The 21824-nt window shown below is 50.7% G+C and overlaps 1 protein-coding gene across 5 annotated transcripts; it reads left to right on the forward strand.

The window, feature by feature from the left end:
• The first annotated feature begins 9320 nt into the window (after positions 1–9320).
• Positions 9321–18012, forward strand: SELENBP1 (selenium binding protein 1). Of its 5 annotated transcripts, none has more exons than XM_065546142.2 (12): positions 9321–9388; positions 12022–12285; positions 12443–12555; positions 12809–12994; positions 13681–13801; positions 15055–15237; positions 15503–15681; positions 16110–16188; positions 16271–16392; positions 16678–16770; positions 16915–17033; positions 17233–18012. In XM_065546142.2, the coding sequence occupies exons 2-12, from the start codon at positions 12156–12158 to the stop codon at positions 17393–17395; spliced, it is 1488 nt and encodes a 495-aa protein (XP_065402214.1). In that variant the 5' UTR covers positions 9321–9388; positions 12022–12155; the 3' UTR covers positions 17396–18012. The 5 variants fall into 5 exon arrangements, with proteins under 5 accessions (XP_065402214.1, XP_045219630.2, XP_073851874.1 ...); XM_045363695.3 differs by having other exon boundaries at positions 12229–12285; XM_045363699.3 differs by lacking the exon at positions 9321–9388 and adding an exon at positions 9713–9791 and having other exon boundaries at positions 12229–12285.
• The last annotated feature ends 3812 nt before the right edge of the window (positions 18013–21824 follow it).

The raw sequence follows: 21824 nt of genomic DNA on the forward strand, positions 1-21824 counted from the left end.
CAAGCATCACTGGATCTGCTCGATCATAACGCCCCAGTGGCAGAAGTGGTTGCAGCCAGAGAGCCCTTTCTTGTCCTAGATCCCACTCAAAGGACACCGCCTCTGCCCCTCAAATTCTATGTGCTGCCATGGCACCACGACATGCGGCTGGACCCTGGGAGCTTCTGCAGCATGGTGACCCACCCGCACACCAGCCTTCCCTGCAGCAACCAGAACCCATTCCCTACTTCTTTGTGTCAGAGTCCCCAGTGGGCACACCTGGCTGTGTCCAAGACCAAGTCACATGCTTGCTCCTAGCAGCAAGGAGGCCTGAGGCCTGGAAAGGTGAGTATCTGGCCTTTTGCCTCCCACCCAATATAGAAAGGGCTGAATGTGCTGGCCAGCCACCCAAGCAACAAAACACAAAAGCATTCTGTCTGGGCCGGGCGCGGTGGCTCAAGCCTGTAATCCCAGCACTTTGGGAGGCCGAGACGGGCGGATCACGAGGTCAGGAGATCGAGACCATCCTGGCTAACCTGGTGAAACCCCGTCTCTACTAAAAAATACAAAAAACTAGCCGGGCGAGGTGGCGAGCGCCTGTAGTCCCAGCTACTCGGGAGGCTGAGGTAGGAGAATGGCGTAAACCCTGGAGGCGGAGCTTGCAGTGAGCTGAGATGCGGCCACTGCACTCCAGGCTGGGCGACAGAGCGAGACTCTGTTTCAAAGAAAAAAAAAAAAAAAAGCATTCTGTCTGAAAGGGCTGCGAACTTCTGTGCATAGAGGTCCCAGGCCAGAGCCTGAAGCTACTGCCTAGCTTCAGATCCTGGGTTCTGCTACTCACTAGCTGTGTAACTTTGCATGAGTTACTTCCTCTTTCTATGCTGTAACTGCCTTATCTGTAAATTGGACATAATGAAAATACCCACTTGATAGGGATGTTTTAAACCTTGTGTAAATAAAGGCAGAACATGCAAAGAGCTCAGAGAAGTACCCGGCACACGGAAAACTTTTATATGCGGTGGATGTGGTTCATTTATCTTTCTTTATCCCTAAGTGCTTTGAACAGTACCACATATTTAATAAATGATAGCTGTTGTTATTTTTTATTATTACAGGTTGGGTATCCCTTATCCGAAATGCTTGAGACCAGAAGTGTTTCAGATTTCAGATTTTTTTCAGATTTTGGAAACTTTTTTATATATACATATTATAAGGTATCTTGGGGATGGGACCCAAGTCTAAATGCAATTTTTTTTATGCTACTGTATTCTTTCACTGTTTCAATTGTTTATACATGTATTCCAAACTTAATAAAAAGTTTTTAAAATATATGTTTGACACATATGTGAAAAATAAAAATTGCTCCCTGTGATCCAATTCTTGAGGTAACCACTGTTAGCTACATTTGGCCTGATAAGGGAAGTTTTATCTCTACAGATTCTTTTCTTTACTCTTTTTTTTTTTTTTTTTTTTTTAGACGGCGTCTCACTGTGTCGCCCAGGCTGGAGTACAGTGGCACGATCTCCGCTCACTGCAAGCTCCACCACCCGGGTTCACGCCATTCTCCTGCCTCAGCCTCCCAAGTAGCTGGGACTACAGGCGCCCGCCACCACGCCTGGCTAATTTTTTTTTTTTTTTTTTTTTTGTATTTTTAGTAGAGACGGGGTTTCACCTTGTTAGCCAGGATGGTGTCAATCTCCTGACCTTGTGATCTGCCCGCCTTGGCCTCCCCAAGTGCTGGGATGACAAGAGTGAGCCACCGTGCCCGGCCTACTTTTTTTTTTTGAGACAGGGTCTCACTCTGCCACCTAGACTAGAGTGCAGTGGTGCAGTCACGGCTGACTGCAGCCTCGACCTCCAGGGCTTAAACAATCCTCCCACCTCAGCACACCTTCCCCGCCCCCAAAGTAGCTAGGACTACAGGAGCCTGCCAGGTCTAAATTGTTTTAATTTTTTATAGAGACAGGGTCTCATTATGTTGCCCAGGCTGGTCACAAACCCCTGGGCTCAAGCAATCTGCCTGCCTCAGCCTCCCAAAATACTGGCATCACAAGCCAAATCCTTTTCTATATAGATGGATGAATAAATAAATAAATATAAATTTAACTTGTCAAAAACTATATAGCTTCATTTTCACATAGTTTTAATTAAAATGAGGCTAGGCACAGTGGCTCACGCCTGTAATCCCAGTACTTTGAGAGGCTGAGGCGGGCAGATCAAGACCGCCTGGCCAACATGGCGAAACCCTGTCTCTACTAAAAATACAAAAAAATTAGCCAGGCATGGTGGTACATGCCTATAATCCCAGCTACTTGGGACGCTGAGGCAGGAGAATTGCTTGAACCCAGGAGGCGGAGGTTGCAGTGAGCCAAGATGGCACCACTGCACTCTAGCCTGGGTGACAGTGAGACTCTTTGTCTCAAAAAAAAAAATTTTTTTTTAAATGAGATTATGCTTTCTGGTTTCCCCCACCCCTCCACCATATTTCTTGATAGCCTTCTGTGTTGGTATATAGAAAACTACACATTAAGGCGCTTGGTGTTTCGTATTATGGATGTCCCATAATATATTTCACCATTTCCCTATTGGTTGTTTCCAACCTTTCACTATTACGAACATTGTTGCAATGAACATCCTATATATATACATTTATATACTTATCGATTTCCATAAAGTAGATCACTAGAGGTGGAGTTCCATTTAAAATGTTGCTAGATGTTGCTAAATTTCCTTCTAAAAATGTTCCACCATTTTATAGTCTTGTCAGTAGAATACACAAGTGGCCCTTTTCCCCACACTCCTTCTGATCCTGAATATTATCAATCTTTTTACTTTTGAAAATCGTATCTTTTTGTTGCTTTAACCAGCATTTCTCTAATGGCTAATGAGACCAGGTATGTTTTCTTACGGTCATTAGCCATTTGTATTGCATTTTCATATCCTTGGGATGTTTTTCTTTGTGTAATTTATCTTTTTCCCATTGATTTGTTAAAGATCACTGTATATTAGGAACAGCTATTATTTTCAGTTTAAGCCTTTTTAAACTTTGGTTTCTGAGCAGCCTTTTGAAAAGGTGAGAAAGGAAATCTGGGGCTCCCATATCCCATAGCACTGTTAGCATTCCTGCACATGGACGTGACCCTAGGGAGATTGTAAAGGCAACCAGCCGCGTAGGTATGATGCAGCAAAGACAGCAGATGCAGGATGGGCAGTGAAGCCCTTCCCCAGGCCTCCTCCCGATTCCATGCAGACCTGAGGCCATGTCTCCCGAAGTCTCCGGCCTCCTGTCCTGCTGGGACGCTGGGAGAAGGACCCCCTACCTTCTTCTCAGGCAGGATTCAGGTGCTGAGGTGAGAAAGTGGAGGCCTGGGCTCCCCAAAGAAGGGGATTTGTTTCTGCCCGTCCTGAGCCTCAGCAGAGAAACTGTGACTCAGGGATATGACCCCAGGGACCAACGATCCTTCCCACCCCCAAATGGAAGGGCTTTTATTTTCCTTTGGAAATTTTATTTCAAGTATTGTAACATGTTCAAAATAGAAGCTTTACTAGGGGTTTTGATGGCTTAATTTGGGCCATTAACTAAGACTGATGTAATTCTTTCTTCTCGGGACTCTTAAATGAATGGGTGCTAGCCAAGTGGGCCTCTGTAAAAGTGGAGATTATTGCATGAAAGCCATTTTATGGGTCATGTCTCAGCTCTTCTGGAGCCAGGCTTGGCACAGGAGAAAGGCTGGAGGGGGGGGTTGGTGATGGCAAGCGTCACCTGTGTCCTTGTAACCAAAGTTGCTGCTACCTCTTCTAGTCTGCATAACTGGTTTTCAAATCCATCTCCTCTTTTTTTCTTGCGCATTAAATGTGTAACAAGATGCATAATTTCTGTTCTAGTCAGACCCTTCTTTTTCCTTTCCTTTCCTTTCCTTTTTTTTTTTTTTAAGAGACAAGAGTCTTGCTATGTTGTCCAGCCTGGACTCAAACTCCTGGGCTTAAGTGATCCTCCCACCTCAGCCTCCTGAATAGCTGGGACTCAGGGTAATTTTTTTTTTTTTTTTTTTTTTTTCGTAGAGACAGGGTCTCCCTGTGTTGCTCAGACTGGTCTTGAACTCCCTGGCTCAAGCAATCCTCTTGCCTCAGCCTTCCAAAGTGCTGGGATTACAGGAGTGAGTTACCATACCCAATCCAAAATTCTTATTTTTTATTTTTTATTTTTTTGAGACAGAGTATCGCTCTGTCGCCCAGGCTGGGGTGCAGTGGCTGGATCTCAGCTCACTGCAAGCTCCACCTCCTGGGCTCACGCCATTCTCCTGCCTCAGCCTCCCGAGTAGCTGGGACTACAGGCTCCCGCCACCTCGCCCGGCTAGTTTTTTGTATTTTTTGGTAGAGACGGGGTTTCACCGTGTTAGCTAGGATTGTCTTGATCTCCTGACCTCGTGATCCACCCGTCTTGGCCTTCCAAAGTGCTGGGATTACAGGCTTGAGCCACCGCTCCCGGCCTGGAATTCCTATTTTAAAGAAATATATTCTGAAACATTAAAGCAATGTTTCAAAAAATTCAGGGTGGAGGGAGACTAGGAGGCATAATTGAAACAAAATGGCTTATAATTTTTTTTTTTTTTTTAGATGGAGCCGCCTCTGTCACCCAGGCTGCAGTGCAGTGGCATAATCACAGTTTGCTGCAGCCTCCGCCTCCCATGCTCAAGTGATCCTCCGCCTTAGCCTCCCAAGTAGCTGGGACTATAGGTGCACACCACCATACCTGGCTCATTTTTGTAATTTTTGTAGAGAAAGTGTTTCACTGTGTTGCCCAGGCTGGTCTGGAACTCCTGAGCTCAAGGCATCTACCTGCCTCAGCCTCCCAAAGTGCTAGTATTACAGGTGTGAGCCACCTCACTGGTTTATTCTTCCTTCTCTTTAAGCGATAGAGATAAAGTAGTCAAGACGATAACATTTGCTTTTTAAACACCTTCTGTCCCCAACCTTAGCATCTCCCTGGATATGATTAGGCCCCTAGCCACTCTTCAGCGCTACCCACTGGGAGGCATGCTTCTGATAAAACTGAGCGGTGCTGCAGTACTAGGAGCTTAAAGTGTTACCACTCCAGAGACATTCACCGTAGCCAGGAGGTGAGAAGAAGCCATCTCGTAGTAACACAAACAAAGAAACTGCTATTGGTGAAGGTTCAAGCATTGATGGCAGGCCAAAGGGAGGACATTTCTGAGTGGATTGGCGGTGGGGAGAAAGTCCTCCAAGTGGTTCTCAAATCATGCTTTTTATAGACAGCCCTGGCAGAGGGCGTTTAAAAAAAAATTATTTCAACCAGGTGTGGTGGCTCATGCCTGTAATCCCAGCACTTTGGGAGGCTGAGGCGGGCGGATCACAAGGTCAGGAGATCGAGACCATCCTGGCTAACATGGTGAAACCCCATCTCTAATAAAAATATGAAAAAGTAGCCAGGCGTGGTGGCAGGCACCTGTAGTCCCAGCTACTCGAGAGGCTGGGGCAGGAGGATGGCGTGAACCTGGGAGGCAGAGCTTGCAGTGAGCCAAGATCGTGCCACTTCACTCCAGCCTGGGTGACAGAGCGAGACTCCATCTCAAAAAAAAAAAGAAATTATTTCTCTTCTCTGAGCCATTATTATCCTGAGCAGCAGGCTTTGAACTCACTGTCATTCAGAGACAGTGCATTAAGTGTGGGCAACGGAGTGAATTGGGAAAACTCTGTTTCCTGAATATAAGACGAAGAAAAAGGCATTTACAGGCTGGGTGTGGTGGCTCATGCCTGTAATCCCAGCACTTTGGGAGGCCAAGGCAGGCAGATCACGAGGACAGGAGTTTGAGACCAGCCTGTCCATATGGTGAAACCCCATCTCTACTAAAAAATACAAAAATTAGCCGGGTGTGGTGGTGGGCGCCTGTAGTCCCAGCTACTCAGGAAGCTGAGGCAGAATTGCTGGAACCTTGGAGGTGGAGGTTGCAGTAAGCCGAGATCACGCCACTGCACTCCAGCCTGGCAACAGAGCCAGACTCCGTCTCAAAAAAAAAAAAAAAAGAAAGAAAGAAAAAGAAAAAGGCATTTAACCTCTCCAGGTGTGCCATGGGCAGAACCTGAGCTAATTGCTAGTGTGTAGGGCCTGGCCTGGCACCAGTCACATCTGGTAGCAGGTTCTCATTAAATGCTACTCCCTTCACATCTCCTACATACCCCTGAGGAATTGGTCTGTTATTATAAGGAGAAATGAGCAGAACAGGGCTCCGAAACTCTACTTAGCTGGTGAAAATCCCAACCTGTCCAGCCAGTCCTGCCTCAGACCTCCACAGGCTGCTACCTTTATGCCTTACAGGCATTTTGCACACCTTTGTGCTTTTTGGTTTGTTTGTTTTAGTTCTTTTATGCTGTTTGTTTGCATATAATTCTGTACCCATGCATACCAGGCAACCCCACCTAATGCTGCATCAGTCACCCCTACGTTACCCTACTTCATAGCACTTATCTGAAGTGATTTTATTTGTTTGTGTATTTGCATGATTATCAGTTATTCCCCCTAAAAAGTCGTCTCTATGAAGGTAGCAACTTTGCCCTGTTCACTACTTTGTCTACCATATCTGGCTCAAAAGAGGTGCTCCAGAAAGGTTTGTAGATTACAAGAATGAATGAATGAATGAATGGCCATGCACATGCGTGTCTTCCAGAGGAAAGGACGGGCAGCTGGGTGGGAGAGCTGTAGCTCAAAAGGGACTGGGGCTAGTCCTTCTCCCCAGCATGGGCCCTCACTGTAGCCCTCACCTGCACTGCATGTGACCTTCCATCCTTCCTTTCATCTTCCCTATAGTTTTTCTTTTAATAGATTTATTTGAGCTTTTAGTTACAAAAGCAGTACTTATTATTTTTTAAAAAATCCAAAATTAACTTTGGGAGACCAAGGCAGATCACTTGAGCCCAAGAGTCTAAGACCAGCCTGGGCAACATAGTGAGACCCCCATCTCTACAAAAAAAAAATTAAAAATTAGCCAGGTCAGCTGGGCACGGTGTCTCAGGCCTATAATCCTAGCACTTTGCGAGGCTGAGGTGGGTGGATCACCTGAGGTCAAGAGTTCGAGACCAGCCTACCAACATGGTGAAACCCTGTCTCTACTAAAAATACAAAAATGAGCCAGGTGTGGTGGTGGACACCTGTAGTCCTAGCTACTCGGGAGGCTGAGGCAGGAGAATCACCCCTCTACCTTCACTGCCTCCATCTGCAACCCAGATTAGGACAACTTCCCCAACCACCTTGCTGGCTGTAGAGCAAGAGTTCAGGGAGAAATCCACAGGCAGAGGTGAGGGGTGCCATGGAGGAGCTGCAGAGACCAGCCAAGTCAGAGCTCAGGAGCATGAAAGAGGTAGTCAATGACAGACCACAACAAACAAAATAACAGCTTTGTTGGTTTTTTTTTAGTTAATGACTGAATAGTTTTTTATGAGAAGGTGGGGATAAGGTTTCTTTCTCTTTCAGATCTTGTGTGGTGGACTACCCCAAGCCAAGAAGCTGGAGAACAGACAGGAGGCAGGAGATGGAGACCTCAGGAAGAGGAAGAAGGGAGGGCCAGAGGGAAGGGTGAAGGTAGGGTGAGTGGAGGTAGCCAGGACAGGAGGAAGCAGGCAAAGACAAGGAAGCAGCCTTTGGAGCCTCCCCTGTGGGGCAGCTGTACACACAAGGCTCTCTGTGATGCCTGGCAGGCTGATGGCACAATGGTGAGGATGATAGACGCAGGATGGAGCCAAGAGGGGTTGAGTGGCGCTGGGGATAAGAGAAGACCCTTGGCCGGGTGCAGTGGCTCAAGCCCATAATCCCAGCACTTTGGGAGGCCGAGACGGGCAGATCATGAGGTCAGGAGATCGAGACCATCCTGGCTAACACGGTGAAACCCCGTCTCTACTAAAAATACAAAAAAACTAGCCGGGCGAGGTGGCGGGCGCCTGTAGTCCCAGGTACTCAGGAGGCTGAGGCAGGAGAATGGCGTAAACCTGGGAGGCGGAGCTTGCAGTGAGCTGAAATCTGGCCACTGCACTCCAGCCTGGGCGACAGAGCGAGACTGTGTCTCAAAAAAAAAAAAAAAAAAGAAAAGAAAAGAAAAAAAGAGAAGACCCTTGCCCTGGGCAGCCATAGGGAGTCTTCCTTGATGGGCACATGATCCCTCACTGATGGGAGCCAGGAAGACAGACACCCAATGCACCAAGGCCCAATTTTGCTCCCCTTCCCTCCACTCTGGTTTGGAAACCTTGTATTCTACTTGCAATCTCAAGCCCAGATTTTACTCTTTTTCCTAACCAATAAAAACTTCACCCCAGAGCTTTTATCCAAAGAGTATGAATATCTGGAATAAGAGGGCAATCTTAGGGAAGAGGTGACCCTGGCTGTGGAGGTAGGAGCAGATGGGCCCACAGTCCCGGGTGTCCCTAAATGCCAAGAGACAGATCCAAATACAAAGATGAGCATTTGGAGACACAGGAGCACATACATGTGCAGGCTTACACAAGCACACACACAGCCACATAGCCACACGCTACACATACACAGGCACTTATGCACATATCCACACAGGCGTAGATACTCTGGCAGGCACATACTCACAGAGGCGCACACACACACACACATACAAATACACACAAGCACACTCACAGGCACATTCGCACAGGTGGAAATTCACACACAGGCATAGATACACACTGATGCAGGCACATGCATGAGCAACACACAGGTATACAGGAACACACACATGCCCAGACACACACATCTACACACACCCAGGCACCCACCCACTGGCCGGGGTCGGCAGCTCACACCTGTAATCCCAGCACTTTTGGAGGCTGACATGGGTGGATCACCTGAGGTCAGGAGTTTGAAACCAGTCTGGCCAACATGGTGCAATCCCTTCTCTGCTAAAAATACAAAATTGCTGGGCCTGGCACACCTGGCGGGTGCCCGTAATCCCAGCTACTCGGGAGGATGAGGCAGGAGAATCGCTTGAACCCAGGAGGCAGAGGCTGCAGTGAGCCAAGATCGCGCCACTGCACTCCAGCCTGGGCAAGAGTGAAACCCTGTAGAAAGAAAGGAAAGGAAGGAAGGAAGGAAGGAAGGAAGGAAGGAAGGAAGGAAGGAAGGAAGGAAGGACAGGCTCCCACACATGCACACTTAAACACATACACGCACACCCCATAATTCAAACACCAGTTGCCCTAGGCCACGTGAGAGTATCCTGGCCAGCTGCCCTGAGTAGTTCACTCTGGGCTATAGCCCAGGCCCTCCTCCTTCTCTGCCCCACCCCCAGCTGGTTGTATAAATTCCTTCCCTTTGCTCCTTCCCTGGAACAACGGCCTCTAACACCAGCACAGCAAACCCGCCAGGATCAAAGTGTACCAGTTGGCAGCATGGGTAAGGAGGGGGGCTTCCAATCACGCATTGCCTGCTCTGTCTGCCCCTAACTTGGAAGGCCCTCCCCCAGAAAATGCTAGAAAACCTGAGGGGGTAGCTGGGGAGGGAGCAGTGGACTCTGCTTCATTGTCCCCAGTCTGCACACCCCTCCCCCACCACCCCGCTGCATTTCCCAGCTTAGCCAAACTTTCTGAGGAAGGTGGGCAGAGGCACTGCTGGGAAGTGGGATCCTGGGCCCTGACTTGGCTCCATTCAGCAGAGGCTGGGGCCAGGGTGCCTTTCTGCAGCTGGGAAAATCAGACGGGGGCGCTCTTAGAGAACACCACTCGGTCCCTGGCCCTCACATAGGAAAGAGATGATCCTGATTTCAGCCCTGGGCCAACTTTGCACTCCAGGGAGGGAGGTAGGGAGTCCAAGCTTTTCTGTGCCCAGGTCACTCTCTAGCTACCCCACACAGCAAAGCTCTTTGGGAGGGAAATCAGAGACACCCGCGCTCTTTCACTGGGGACCTGTTTCAATGCCTCCTCCACCCCTAAATCCCCCCTTGGCCCTGCTATTCCTCCATCCGTGGGCTCCTGGGTGACAGGCTGAGAAGGAATTGGGGTTTGGTTGGGAGGTCCTTCCCCACTTGAGGCTGGCTCTTCCTCAGCTGGCAGAATGCCCAGCAGCCAGCCTGGCATGGAAAACCCACTTGAGCTTTCCCTGGGTCTATCCCAAACCCAAAGCTGCTCTGAGATCTTGCTTGAGATGCTTCAGATGGGGGCTATTCCCCAGAAAGAGGAATGATGCTCCCTGGGGCTGCGGTGGCATGCTGGGCCTGACCCTGCGAAATGCTGCGGCTGGGGTTGCTGGGGTTGCTGGGGTTGTTGGGGTGGGGGGTGAGCAGAGGCTGCAGAGCGGGCAGCTCCTCCTCTGCACCTTTACTTCCCTCTCAGTTTCTCCCTGGCTTTGTAGTTTTTGTATCTCTGTCTTGATGTCTTGGAGTTTATTAACCTCCTTTCCCTTCTGTATCCAGCAACTTCCTTCCCCACCCCCTGGCATCTGGTGCCAAGCCCCGACTTAGCAAGGTTATGTAGCAGAACTGGATCTCTCTCTCTCTTTCTCCCTGCCCCACCTCCAGCCCTCTCTCCGGGCATCAAGCACTCTCTGGCATTCTCCTGACCTCTGGCACAGCCCTTCCCATATTTACACAGTAACTCACTGTTTTTTGGTTTTGTTTTTTTTTTTGAGTCAGAATTTCACTCTTGTAGCCCAGACTGGAGTGCAGTGGTGCGATCTCGGCTCACTGCAGCCTCCACCTCCCGGGTTCAAGCCATTCTCCTGCCTCAGCCTCCCAAGTAGCTGGGATTACAGGTGTACGCCACCACGTCCAGTTAATTTTTGTATTTTTAATAGAGACAGGGTTTTGCCATGTTGGCGAGGCTGGTCTCAAACTCCTGACATTAGGTAATCTGCTCGCCTCAGCCTCCCAAAGTGCTGGGATTACAGGTGTGAGCCACCGCACATGGCCTAATTCAGTTTTATGAAAGGACTTTGAAATACATTGTCTTACTTGTCCTCCATATCTACCTAGAGAAGTAGGTAGAATATCATTATTGCCCACTTTTCATAAATGAAGAGGAGAAAATGGAGAAACGGGGCATCAGACCTGGGACTTGAAACCAGGTTTCCAGACTCTGAACGCTGTTGCTGCCTCTCAGCTTCCTAAATCCTTTGGCTGCTGCGAGTGGGAGTCCCAAGCCCCAGCGGTGGCCCCCCCTCTGCCTACTCCTGGCTCCTCACTTGCGGCCCAGCTGTGAAGGCAGAGGCTGGACTGGCCACAGGACAAGGCAGGAGACAGGGCCCAGGCCTGTGGACTCCACTCCAGGGTTTCTTTCAGCCTGCCGCCCCGTCTGGGTTATTCTTTAGCCCCTGCTCCCCAGCAGGCCCCAAACTCTGATGCTGGGGTGCTGGCAGCTGTGATGTCCCAGCCCTGCTGCACATCTGCTGACTTCCCTCCTGGAGATTAGTGTGACCCCTCTTGCCAGACTTCAGAGATAGGAAGGGTTGCTCCCTACCTCTCTGGTGGGCAGGCCTCTGGGCTCTCCAGAGTTGGGCCAAACACCTCACTTTCCAGATAAAGGAAGTGGGGCACACCCAGGGGTAGAAACCGGCCTGAGGACTTCCAGCTGCTATTAGCCCCAGTTATGTACTCAGTTATGTACTCCAGCCCTTGGCTAGCAGCCTGGGATCAGGACCCAGGGGAGAGAAAAGCAGGAATTGGCCTCCCCCTGATATAGAAACATCTTGGTGAAGGGAGCTGAGCAGGCGCCACGCTGTCTCCCTGAGAGTGGCTCCCCACGAACAGTGCCTGGGCTTTGGCCAGACAAGCAGAGAGCTGCACACCAACTGCATCCTTGTGTTTACTTCTCGTAAAAGCCCACTGTGGAATTCTTACCATCTCCGTTTTATAGACGATGCAGAAATTGAGGTCGAGGAGCTTCAGTACTTTGCCCAAGCTCCCCTGGCTAGTCAGTGGCAGGCTGGGGTTGGGCTCCGAGTCTGTGTCATATTCACTACACCACACGACCCCAGCTGCATCAGCCCTCCTCCGGCCCTCCCTGGGCCCTGCTGGACTGTCTGTCTACCTTCAGGTCATGTGTCTCCAGCTCTTCCCAGCACAACCTCACCCTCATCAGGGCTCTGAGGGGGCAGAGAGGACAGGCCAGAGCAACGAGGCTGGATTGGGGACGTAGGCCAGCCGCACTGCCGTGGCCCACTGGGATGTATGCTGCAGGATGTGGGGAGGGAGCCTTCACCCTCGAGTGTGGCCCAGCCAATGTGCCCCATTGCTTCCACAGCTACAAAATGTGGGAACTGTGGACCCGGCTACTCCACCCCTCTGGAGGCCATGAAAGGTAATTGCCATGGTCTGAGAGCCAGTGCCCTACTGCTGATTCCACAGCCAGGGGTGGAGGGACTTCAGACCTAGCCCCCACCCTCTGGCACACCCAGCACTTCCCCTGCCCTTCCTTCTCACCCTGCCGTCCCTGCTGCCTGCATTCTACCCTGCAGGACCCAGAGAAGAGATCGTCTACCTGCCCTGCATTTACCGAAACACTGGCACTGAGGCCCCAGATTACCTGGCCACTGTGGATGTTGACCCCAAGTCTCCCCAGTATTGCCAGGTAAGGCAGGGCTTGGGCACCAGCTACTTTAAGAGCGTAGCTGCCCTCCTCCCTGGCCCTGGGGCCCCCCTTCCCAGCTCTATCCTTCTTGGCCCTCCCTGGGTATGGATGGGCAGGCTCAACCTGGGACAAGGGGAGTGCTGAAATCCAGCCTGTGCCGTGCTTCCAAACCAAAATAGGTCCACAGGGGCCCCTCTTCCAGAAGCGGACAGAGGCGTGGCCTGGAAGAGCACCCCATCTCCCCACATCCTAGGTCATCCACCGGCTGCCCATGCCCAACCTGAAGGATGAGCTGCATCACTCAGGATGGAACACCTGCAGCAGCTGCTTTGGTGATAGCAGCAAGTCGCGCACCAAGCTGGTGCTGCCCAGTCTCATCTCCTCTCGCATCTATGTGGTGGACGTGGGCTCTGAGCCCCGGGCCCCAAAGCTGCACAAGGCATGTCTTCTGCCCTTGCCAGCTCAGTAGACCACAAGACACCTGCCACCCCAGGCAGCCTACGGGCAGGAAGCCAGACCTAAACCAGCAGCCTCCAGCTCTTACACAGGATCTGGCTCGGCAGCAGGGAGGGAGGTTGGACTTCAGAGCAGAGTCTACCCAGGCATTCTGGGTCATCACCCTCCAGCACGGTGACCAGGGCACTGGAGAAGAGGGAGGAGGCTTCTTGTTTTACTCTGAGAGAGGGAGGGAGCCATTTAGTCCCCCTATGCGGTTAGGAGCTCAGGGCTTCTTTTAAAAACTCCAGTCCCTCCCAACACTTTGTTTAGTGCACTCTTGGTGCCGAGCACGTACTGTGTTGTCTACTGGTAATACAGAGTTAACACAGGTCTGGGCCAGCCCGGGAGGAGCTTATGGTTTCACAGGGCTGCGTGTGCCTTCAGGACACACGGGGAAAGGTCAGCGCTTCCTGCCCGGGGAGTTATTAGCAATCTCTCTGACTTTCCCTTGCTGCTCTGTAGAAGTTACCAGACTGAATCTCTGTCATATTCCCACAGGGAGAGTTGTGTCCATGTTTTGAAGGAAAAGATGACAGAGTCAGCAGATAGAAGTAGGAGGAGTATGGCGGTTAAGAGCAGGGACTCCCAGTCCCGTATGATTCTGACACCATTCCCCACCCCTTCCAGGTCATTGAGCCCAAGGACATCCATGCCAAGTGCGAACTGGCCTTTCTCCACACCAGCCACTGCCTGGCCAGCGGGGAGGTGATGATCAGCTCCCTGGGAGACCTCAAGGGCAATGGCAAAGGTACCTGCCAGCATATGTGCTCATGAAAACTTCCATAGCTGTGAAATGTGGAAAGCATTGTTCTGTGGGAGGAGCAGAATGGAAGGGGAGGGATGGAATGACTTTCCAAGGAGAACCAGTGAGCTGGATCCCAGTCAGTATTTTAAATGTTAGCAAGTAACTTCAGTTTTGAATATTTCTATTAAGATGAGTCTTCACTGATGAATTCAGTTCAAAGTTATAGTCAAAACAGGCCAGGTGTGGTGCTTTACACCTATAATCCCAGCACTTCAAGAGGCCGAGGCCAGCGGATCGCCTGAGCTCAGGAATTCCAAACCAGCCTGGCCAACATGGTGAAACCCCGTCTGTGTGTTGTCTGCCGATAACACAGAGTTGGCACTGGCAACTCTGCACTAAAAATACACAAATTAGCTGGGTGTGGTGGTGCAGGCCTGTAACCCCCACTTCTCAAGAGGCTGAGGTAGGAGGATCACCTGAGCCCAGGGAGGTCGAGGCTGCAATGAGCTGTAATTGAACCACAGCATTTCAGCTTGGGCGTCAGAGTGAGACCTTATCTCAAAAAAAATGTAGTGAGCAGAATGGAGCTTAGACTCTGGGAGGAATCCCACTCCAAAAGTGGGAGGCTGGACAACAGAATACCAGGTACTGAGTCCCAGAAGATATTGTAGGAGAAACATTTCTGCTGTGGTCTGAGAGAGGGATGAAGTTGATAGGAGACAGGGGCACTAGGGTAAAGCACCCCCTGCCACCTGGCCACCTTTGAATGCCTGGGTGAGACCCTTTGGATGCCTGAATTTTTTATTTACTTTTTCTTTTCCTTTTTTTTTTTGAGATGGAGTCTCGCTCTGTTGCCCAGGCTGCTGGTGTGCAGTGGCGCAATCTCAGCTCACTCCAACCTCCACCTCACTGGTTCAAGCTCCTGAGTAGCTGGGATTACAGGCACGTGACACCATGCCTGGGTAATTTTTTGTATTTTTGATAGAGACAGGGTTTCACCATGTTGGCCAGGCTGTTCTTGAACTCCTGACCTCAAGTGATCCGCCCGCCTCAGCCTCCCACAGTGCTGGGATTACGGGTATGAGACACTGTGCCCCCAGCCATGGATGCCTGAATTTAAGGAGCTGGCAAATCCAGCAGTGGAGGTGGAGGTAATGGGCTTTCAGCCTCTTAGACATGCCTGGGGGAGAGGGCTGGAGGGTGGGGTTAGTGTCTCTACTGCCTCTATCTGCCACCCTACTTACTTCCCTGTTCAGGGGGTTTTGTGCTGCTGGATGGGGAGACATTCGAGGTGAAGGGGACATGGGAGCGACCTGGGGGTGCTGCGCCATTGGGCTATGACTTCTGGTACCAGCCTCGACACAATGTCATGATCAGCACTGAGTGGGCAGCTCCCAATGTCTTACGAGATGGCTTCAACCCTGCTGATGTGGAGGCTGGTGAGAATCCCCCCATGGGCCAGCAGGAGCCTTGGGCCCACATCCCCTTGCTTTCTGCTCCAAATCTCCCAGCCCCGCACTTCCCTCCTGTGGCCCCAGAATCTGAGGGAGATGGCATAGGATGCACTGCATGCTCAGATTGCTCAAGCGTCCTCCTGATCCCTCCAATCCATTTCTTAACCTTCTGCCCTGGTTAGTGGCCTGTCTGCCCATGCCTTCCAACCCCTGATGCTGAGCCTATCCTCCGGCCCCACTCCCACCCCAGGGCTGTACGGGAGCCACTTATATGTATGGGACTGGCAGCGCCATGAGATCGTGCAGACCCTGTCTCTAAAAGATGGGCTTATTCCATTGGAGATCCGCTTCCTGCACAACCCAGATGCTGCCCAAGGCTTTGTGGGCTGCGCACTCAGCTCCACCATCCAGCGCTTCTACAAGAACGAGGTGACATACGCCCTCTGGCCCTCCCCTCCCAGTAGTTTTGTCAGCAGCTCTACCTAAGCAGGCTTCTGTAATGGTGCTCCCAGGCATCTCCAGGAACGAAAAAAACGAGGCTGCATGCCTTGTCTCTCTTCTCTCAGTGGTAGGCCAACTTCTGCCTGAACCCTAACTGGCCATATTTATTCATTCATTCAAAAACTACTCAGTGAATTTCTGTGCTGGGCACTGTGCTATGTTTTGGGAATGCAGTGATGAAGCAGACACAACCCCTGCCTAAAGGGGCTTGCATGGAGTTAGATCCTAGTGGAAAGAAGGCCGGTCATCTATTCTCTCCCTCCCAGGTCTGGGCAACCCAGATCTAACCCTCAGTCCCCAATTCTGATAGGCTCACCTCTCTGCCAGCTAACCTAACCCTCCACCCCTCAACGTAGGGAGGTACTTGGTCAGTGGAGAAGGTGATCCAGGTGCCCCCCAAGAAAGTGAAGGGCTGGCTGCTGCCCGAAATGCCAGGTGAGTGCCTAGGGCACGGGAAAGTTGATTCTTGGCCTGGGAAACAAGAGTCCTTAAAGGCTCTACTCGCCTCCGCCCCCAGGCCTGATCACCGACATCCTGCTGTCCCTGGATGACCGCTTCCTGTACTTCAGCAACTGGCTGCATGGGGACCTGAGGCAGTATGACGTCTCTGATCCACAGAGACCCCGCCTCACAGGACAGGTGGGGGCCCTGGCAGGAGGAGCAGAAGGGAAGGAAGGAAGGAAGGATAAGAGAATCTGGGGATGGGGTGGATGGTCTGAAGCAGCTGGCGGATGATGAGGGAGGTGCAGGAAAAGCAGACATGTGGGCTGCGGGACAGCGAAGGCCCAGGACTGTCCAGGCCAGGGATGGGCATGCAGAGCATGTCTGAAAGGAAAGAGGGATCCCAGTCAGGCAAGCTGCTCTTCCTGCAACATGTGCGCCTCCCACTACGGTCCTCCTTATCCTCTGCACCTCCCCATCCAGCTCTTCCTCGGGGGCAGCATCGTTAAGGGAGGCCCCGTGCAAGTGCTAGAGGACCAGGAACTAAAGTCCCAGCCAGAGCCCCTGGTGGTCAAGGTAAGAGCCTCTCCCCCTACTTGCTGGACTCCTCAGACCCATGCTTGAGGAATATGTGGGGGAGCAGCTGAGCATGCTCTTGGATTTGGGGTGGTGCCTAGGATCTGTGTGTTACCCTGGGCTCTGACCCCTGGTTTTCCCAAGGGAAAACGGGTGGCTGGAGGCCCTCAGATGATCCAGCTCAGCCTGGACGGGAAGCGCCTCTACGTGACCACGTCGCTGTACAGCGCCTGGGACAAGCAGTTTTACCCTGATCTCATCAGGTGAGAAGCAGACACATGGGCTCACCTCCCCAGCCCTCCTCTTCCAGAGGGGTCGTTTGGCTTTCTGAAGACTCCTTAGGGAGACCCGTGTACCCCACCACACAGATGGCCCATCAAGACCCTGGTCATTCCTTGTTCCTCAGGAGCCTTCCCCTAAAATCTCTGACTTCTCCCTTACCCCATTCCCCTTTTCCACCAGGGAAGGCTCTGTGATGCTGCAGGTTGATGTAGACACAGTAAAAGGAGGGCTGAAGTTGAACCCCAACTTCCTGGTGGACTTCGGGAAGGAGCCTCTAGGCCCAGCCCTCGCCCATGAACTCCGCTACCCTGGGGGCGATTGTAGCTCTGACATCTGGATTTGAACTCCACCCTCATCACCCTCAGTCCATATTTTGAGCCCTCACTTCCTTGGGGACCTGGCTTCATTCTGCTCTCTCTTGGCACCCAACCCTTGGCAGCATGTACCACACAGCCAAGCTGAGACTGTGGCAACGTGTTGAGTGGTATCCATTTACCGACCACTGTTGCTTGTTGCTCACTGTGCTTCTTTTCCATGAGCTCTTGGAGGCACCAAGAAATAAACTGTTGACCCTGTTCTTCAGATGGCCTTGTCTTTGGGGGCCTGAGGCCTGTGTCTCCTCTTCTGTCTACGCTTTGTATCTTGTACAAGAAAAGGCTAAAGAGGCCTCTGGGGGGGGTTATGGTAACTAGTTCACACCAGTGATGCTAATAATGCCAAAATCTCACTTTTATGGCCAGACAGAATCTGAAAATTTTGGGGATGATTGTCACAAGGAGACCTGGGGGTAGAGAATGTAAATTTGTGTTTCTGAAGTTTTGTTTTTTTAACCCATGCTTTCTTTTAATGAACCTAAAAATCTCACCCATCACTCCCAAGACAATGTAATATGCTCCCTCACACACAGGAGACCCCAGGACCCCTGTTCTGTATAGTGTAATAAATTTCCACTGATGGCAAGACTACTGGGAGAACTCAGTTGTTGGGAGGTTTATTAGGCTGCTCTTGCATTGCTGTAAAGAAATACCTGAGACTGGGTAATTTATAAAGAAAAGAGGTTTAATTGGCTCATGGTTCTGCAGGCTCTACAGGAAGCATGACGCTGGCATCTGCCCAGCTTCTCGGGAGGCCTCAGGAAACTTACAGTCGTGGCAGAAGGTGAAGGAGGAGCACAAACATCACATAGCCAGAGTAGGAGCAAGAGACAGAGAGAGTGAGGGGGAGGTGCCACACACTTTTAAACAATCAGATCTCAGGAGAACCCACTCATGATCTCGAGGATAGTACCAAGGTGGGGTGGTGCTAAACCATTTATGAGAAACCCATCCCCCATGATCCAGTCATCTCCCACCAGGCCCCACCTCCAACACTGGGAATTACAATTTGACATGAGATTTGTTGGAGACACAGGTTCAAACCATATCATTCTGCTGCTGCTCCCTCCCAAATCTCACATCCTTTTCACCTTTCAAAATACAATCATGCCTTTCCAATAATCCCCAAAGTCTTTTTTTTTTTTTTTTTTTTTTTGAGATGGAGTCTCGCTCTGTCGCCCAGGCTGGGGTGCAGTGGCCGGATCTTAGCTCACTGCAAGCTCCGCCTCCCGGGTTTAGGCTATTCTCCTGCCTCAGCCTCCCGAGTAGCTGGGACTACAGGCGCCCGCCACCTCGCCCGGCTAGTTTTTTGGATTTTTTAGTAGAGATGGGGTTTCACGGTGTTAGCCAGGATGGTCTCGATCTCCTGACCTCGTGATCCGCCCGTCTCGGCCTCCCAAAGTGCTGGGATTACAGGCTTGAGCCACCGCGCCCGGCCAATCCCCAAAGTCTTAATTCATTCCAGCATTAACTTAAAAGTCCAAAGCCCAAAGTCTCATCTGAGAAAAAGCAAGTCCCTTCCACCTATAAGCCTGTAAAATAAAAAACAAGTTAGTTACTCCCAAGATACAATGGGAGTATAGGCATTGGGTAAATACTCCCATGCCAAAAGGGAGAAATGAGCCAAATGAAAGGGGCTTCAGGCCCCATGCAAGTCCAAAACCCAGCAGGGCAGTTGTTAAATATTAATACTCCAGAATAATCTCCTTTGATGCCATGTCCCAAATCCAGGGCACACTGGTGCTAGGGGTGGGCTCCCAAGGCCTTGGGCTCTGCCCCTGTGGTTTTGCAGGGTTCAGCCCCCATGACTGCTCTCATGGGCTGGTGTTGAGTGCCTGTGGCTTTTCCAGCTGCAGGGTGCCAGCTGGCAGTGGATCTACCATTCTGGGGTCTGGAAGACAGTGGCCCTCTTCTCACAGCTCTACTAGGCAGCACCCCAGTGGGGACTCTGTGTGGGCACTCCAACCCCACATTTCTCCTCCACCCCACCCTAGTAAAGGTTCTCCATAAGTGTTCTGCCTCTGTAGCAGGCTTCTGCTTGGAGCCCAGGCTTCTCCATACATCCTCTGAAATCTAGGCGGAAGCTCCCAAGCCTCAACTCTTGCACTCTGCACAGGTTCAGGCTTAACACCACGTGGAAGCTGCCAAGGCTTAGGTTTGCACTCTCTGGAGCAGTGGCCCAAGCTACACCTGGGCCCCTTTGAGCCACCACCTGGAGCTGGAGCAGCTGGAATGCAGGGAGCAGTACAGAGCAAGGGGGCCCTGGACATGGCCCACAAAACCATTCAGTCCTCCTAGGCCTCTGGACCTGTGATGGGAGGAGCTGCTGCAAAGGTCTCTGAAATACCTTTGAGGCCTCCCACCAGGCTCTACCTCCAACACTAGGGATTACCACTGAACATGAGATATGATGGAGACACAGATCCAAACCATATCAGGAGGTTAAATGTGTCACCTCTACCTAGAATACAGAAACATTAACACACAGGAGGGCTAAGAACACCATGGTGAACCAATCCAACAGGCCAGGCCATGGCACTCTTGTCTCCTCACCCAGATGGTATTTTAGAACCTTACTCAGAGATGTCTCCTTTCCCTGTGCTAGGTGCTTCTCCTCCTCCTCCTCCTCCTCCTCTTCCTCTTCTTCTTCTTCTTCTTCTTCCTCTTCTTCATTTCTTCCTCTTCTCCTCCTCCTCCTTCTTATTCCTCCTCCTCTTCTTCTTTCTTCTCCTTCTTCTTCCTCTTTTTCTCCTTCCTTCCTCCTTCTCCTCCTTCTTCTTTTCTTCTTTCTTCTTCTTCAAGATAAAGTTTCCCTATATTGCTCAGGTTGGTCTCAAACTCCTGGGCTCAAGTGATCATCTTGCCTCAGCCTTGCAAAGTTCTGGGATTACACAAGTGAACCACCATGACCAGCCTTCAATTCGTTTTTCTTTTCTTTTTTCTTTTTTTTTTTTTTTGAGACAGGGCCTTACTCTGGTGCCCAGGCTGGAATGCAGTGGCACAATTGCAGCTCGCTGCAGCCTAACGTAAGCATCACACCTGGCTCAATTCTTTATAGAAGGAATCTAATAGAAATGTCAGGACCCTTAGAGACAGCAGCCAAATGGTAATTATTATTTTATTTTATTTTGGATAGAGTCTTGCTCTGTCACCCAGACTGGAGTGCAGTGGCACAATCTTGGCTGACTGTAACATCTGCCTCCTGGGTTCAAGCAATTCTTTTGTCTCAGCCTCCCAAGTAGCTGGAATTGCAGGCATGTGCCACCACACCTGGATACTTTTTGTATTTTTAGTAGAGACTGGGTTTCACCATATTGGCCAGGCTGGTCTCGAACCCCTGAACTCAAGAGATCCGCCCACCTCGGCTTCCCAAAGTGCTGGAATTACAGACATGAGCCACCGTGCCCAGCCCAAATGGTAATTCTACTGACTCCTTTATTCTCTACCTAGACAATATTAAATAACATTCAGGTATTGACTTACATTCTTTTCAGTCTTCTGAAAAGGTATCTTTCTTTTAAACATTGGAGCAGCCTAGGACCCCCAGTATGGTCTCACCACCCCAGGAATACACCATACTTTCCCTTTGAGGCCTTTAAACACACTCTCTGAGACGTCCACCTCAACTGGAGTCCCGATTCCCTCCTTCTGCCTCACCTGCCATCCAAGCCAGATTTCCATGTCCTCTGGGAAACCTCCTTCCCTGGCTCCTCCAGGCCAGGGGCCCATCTTAACACCCACAAAGCCTGCTGCACTTAACCTCATCATAAACACATGTCTGTTTGAATCGAAACTCTCTGTTAATTCCCAGTACCTAGCTTGGATGTTGGCACTTAGCATGCTTTAATGAATAAATGGATATAAAGGAAGTGCTCAAGATGAGTAGGGAGTTACAGGGAGCCTTGGGATTTACAAGGTTTTACCATAAGTTTCTCTCCTTAGTCTCTGCCCTGTTCTCTTCAATAATCAAACTTCTTCAGAATGAGAAAGGATAATGTAGTTCTACATCATTTCTATCTCTTCCTAAAAGCTTAAAATTCCACTCAACAATATTCCATCCCATTCATCTTGTTCATTCTGGTAAGAGCAATTGCCATACCTAAAGGCAGGGAAACTACTGAAGACAACTGGGGCGGCCAGGAGTGGTGGCTCACGCCTGTAATCCCAGCACTTTGGGAGGCCGAGGAGGGTGGATCACGAGGTCAGGAGTTCGAGACCAGCCTGGCCAAAATGGTGAAACCCCATCTCTACTAAAAATAAAAAAATTAGCGGGGCATGGTAGCACACGCCTGTAATCCCAGCTACTCAGGAGGCTGAGGCAGGAGAATCACTTCAACCTGGGAGGCGGAGCTTGCAGTGAGCCAAGATCGCGCCATTGCACTCGAGCCTGGGCGACGG

Source organism: Macaca fascicularis, chromosome 1 (assembly GCF_037993035.2).
Source record: "Macaca fascicularis isolate 582-1 chromosome 1, T2T-MFA8v1.1".
Taxonomy (NCBI): Eukaryota; Metazoa; Chordata; class Mammalia; order Primates; family Cercopithecidae; genus Macaca; species Macaca fascicularis.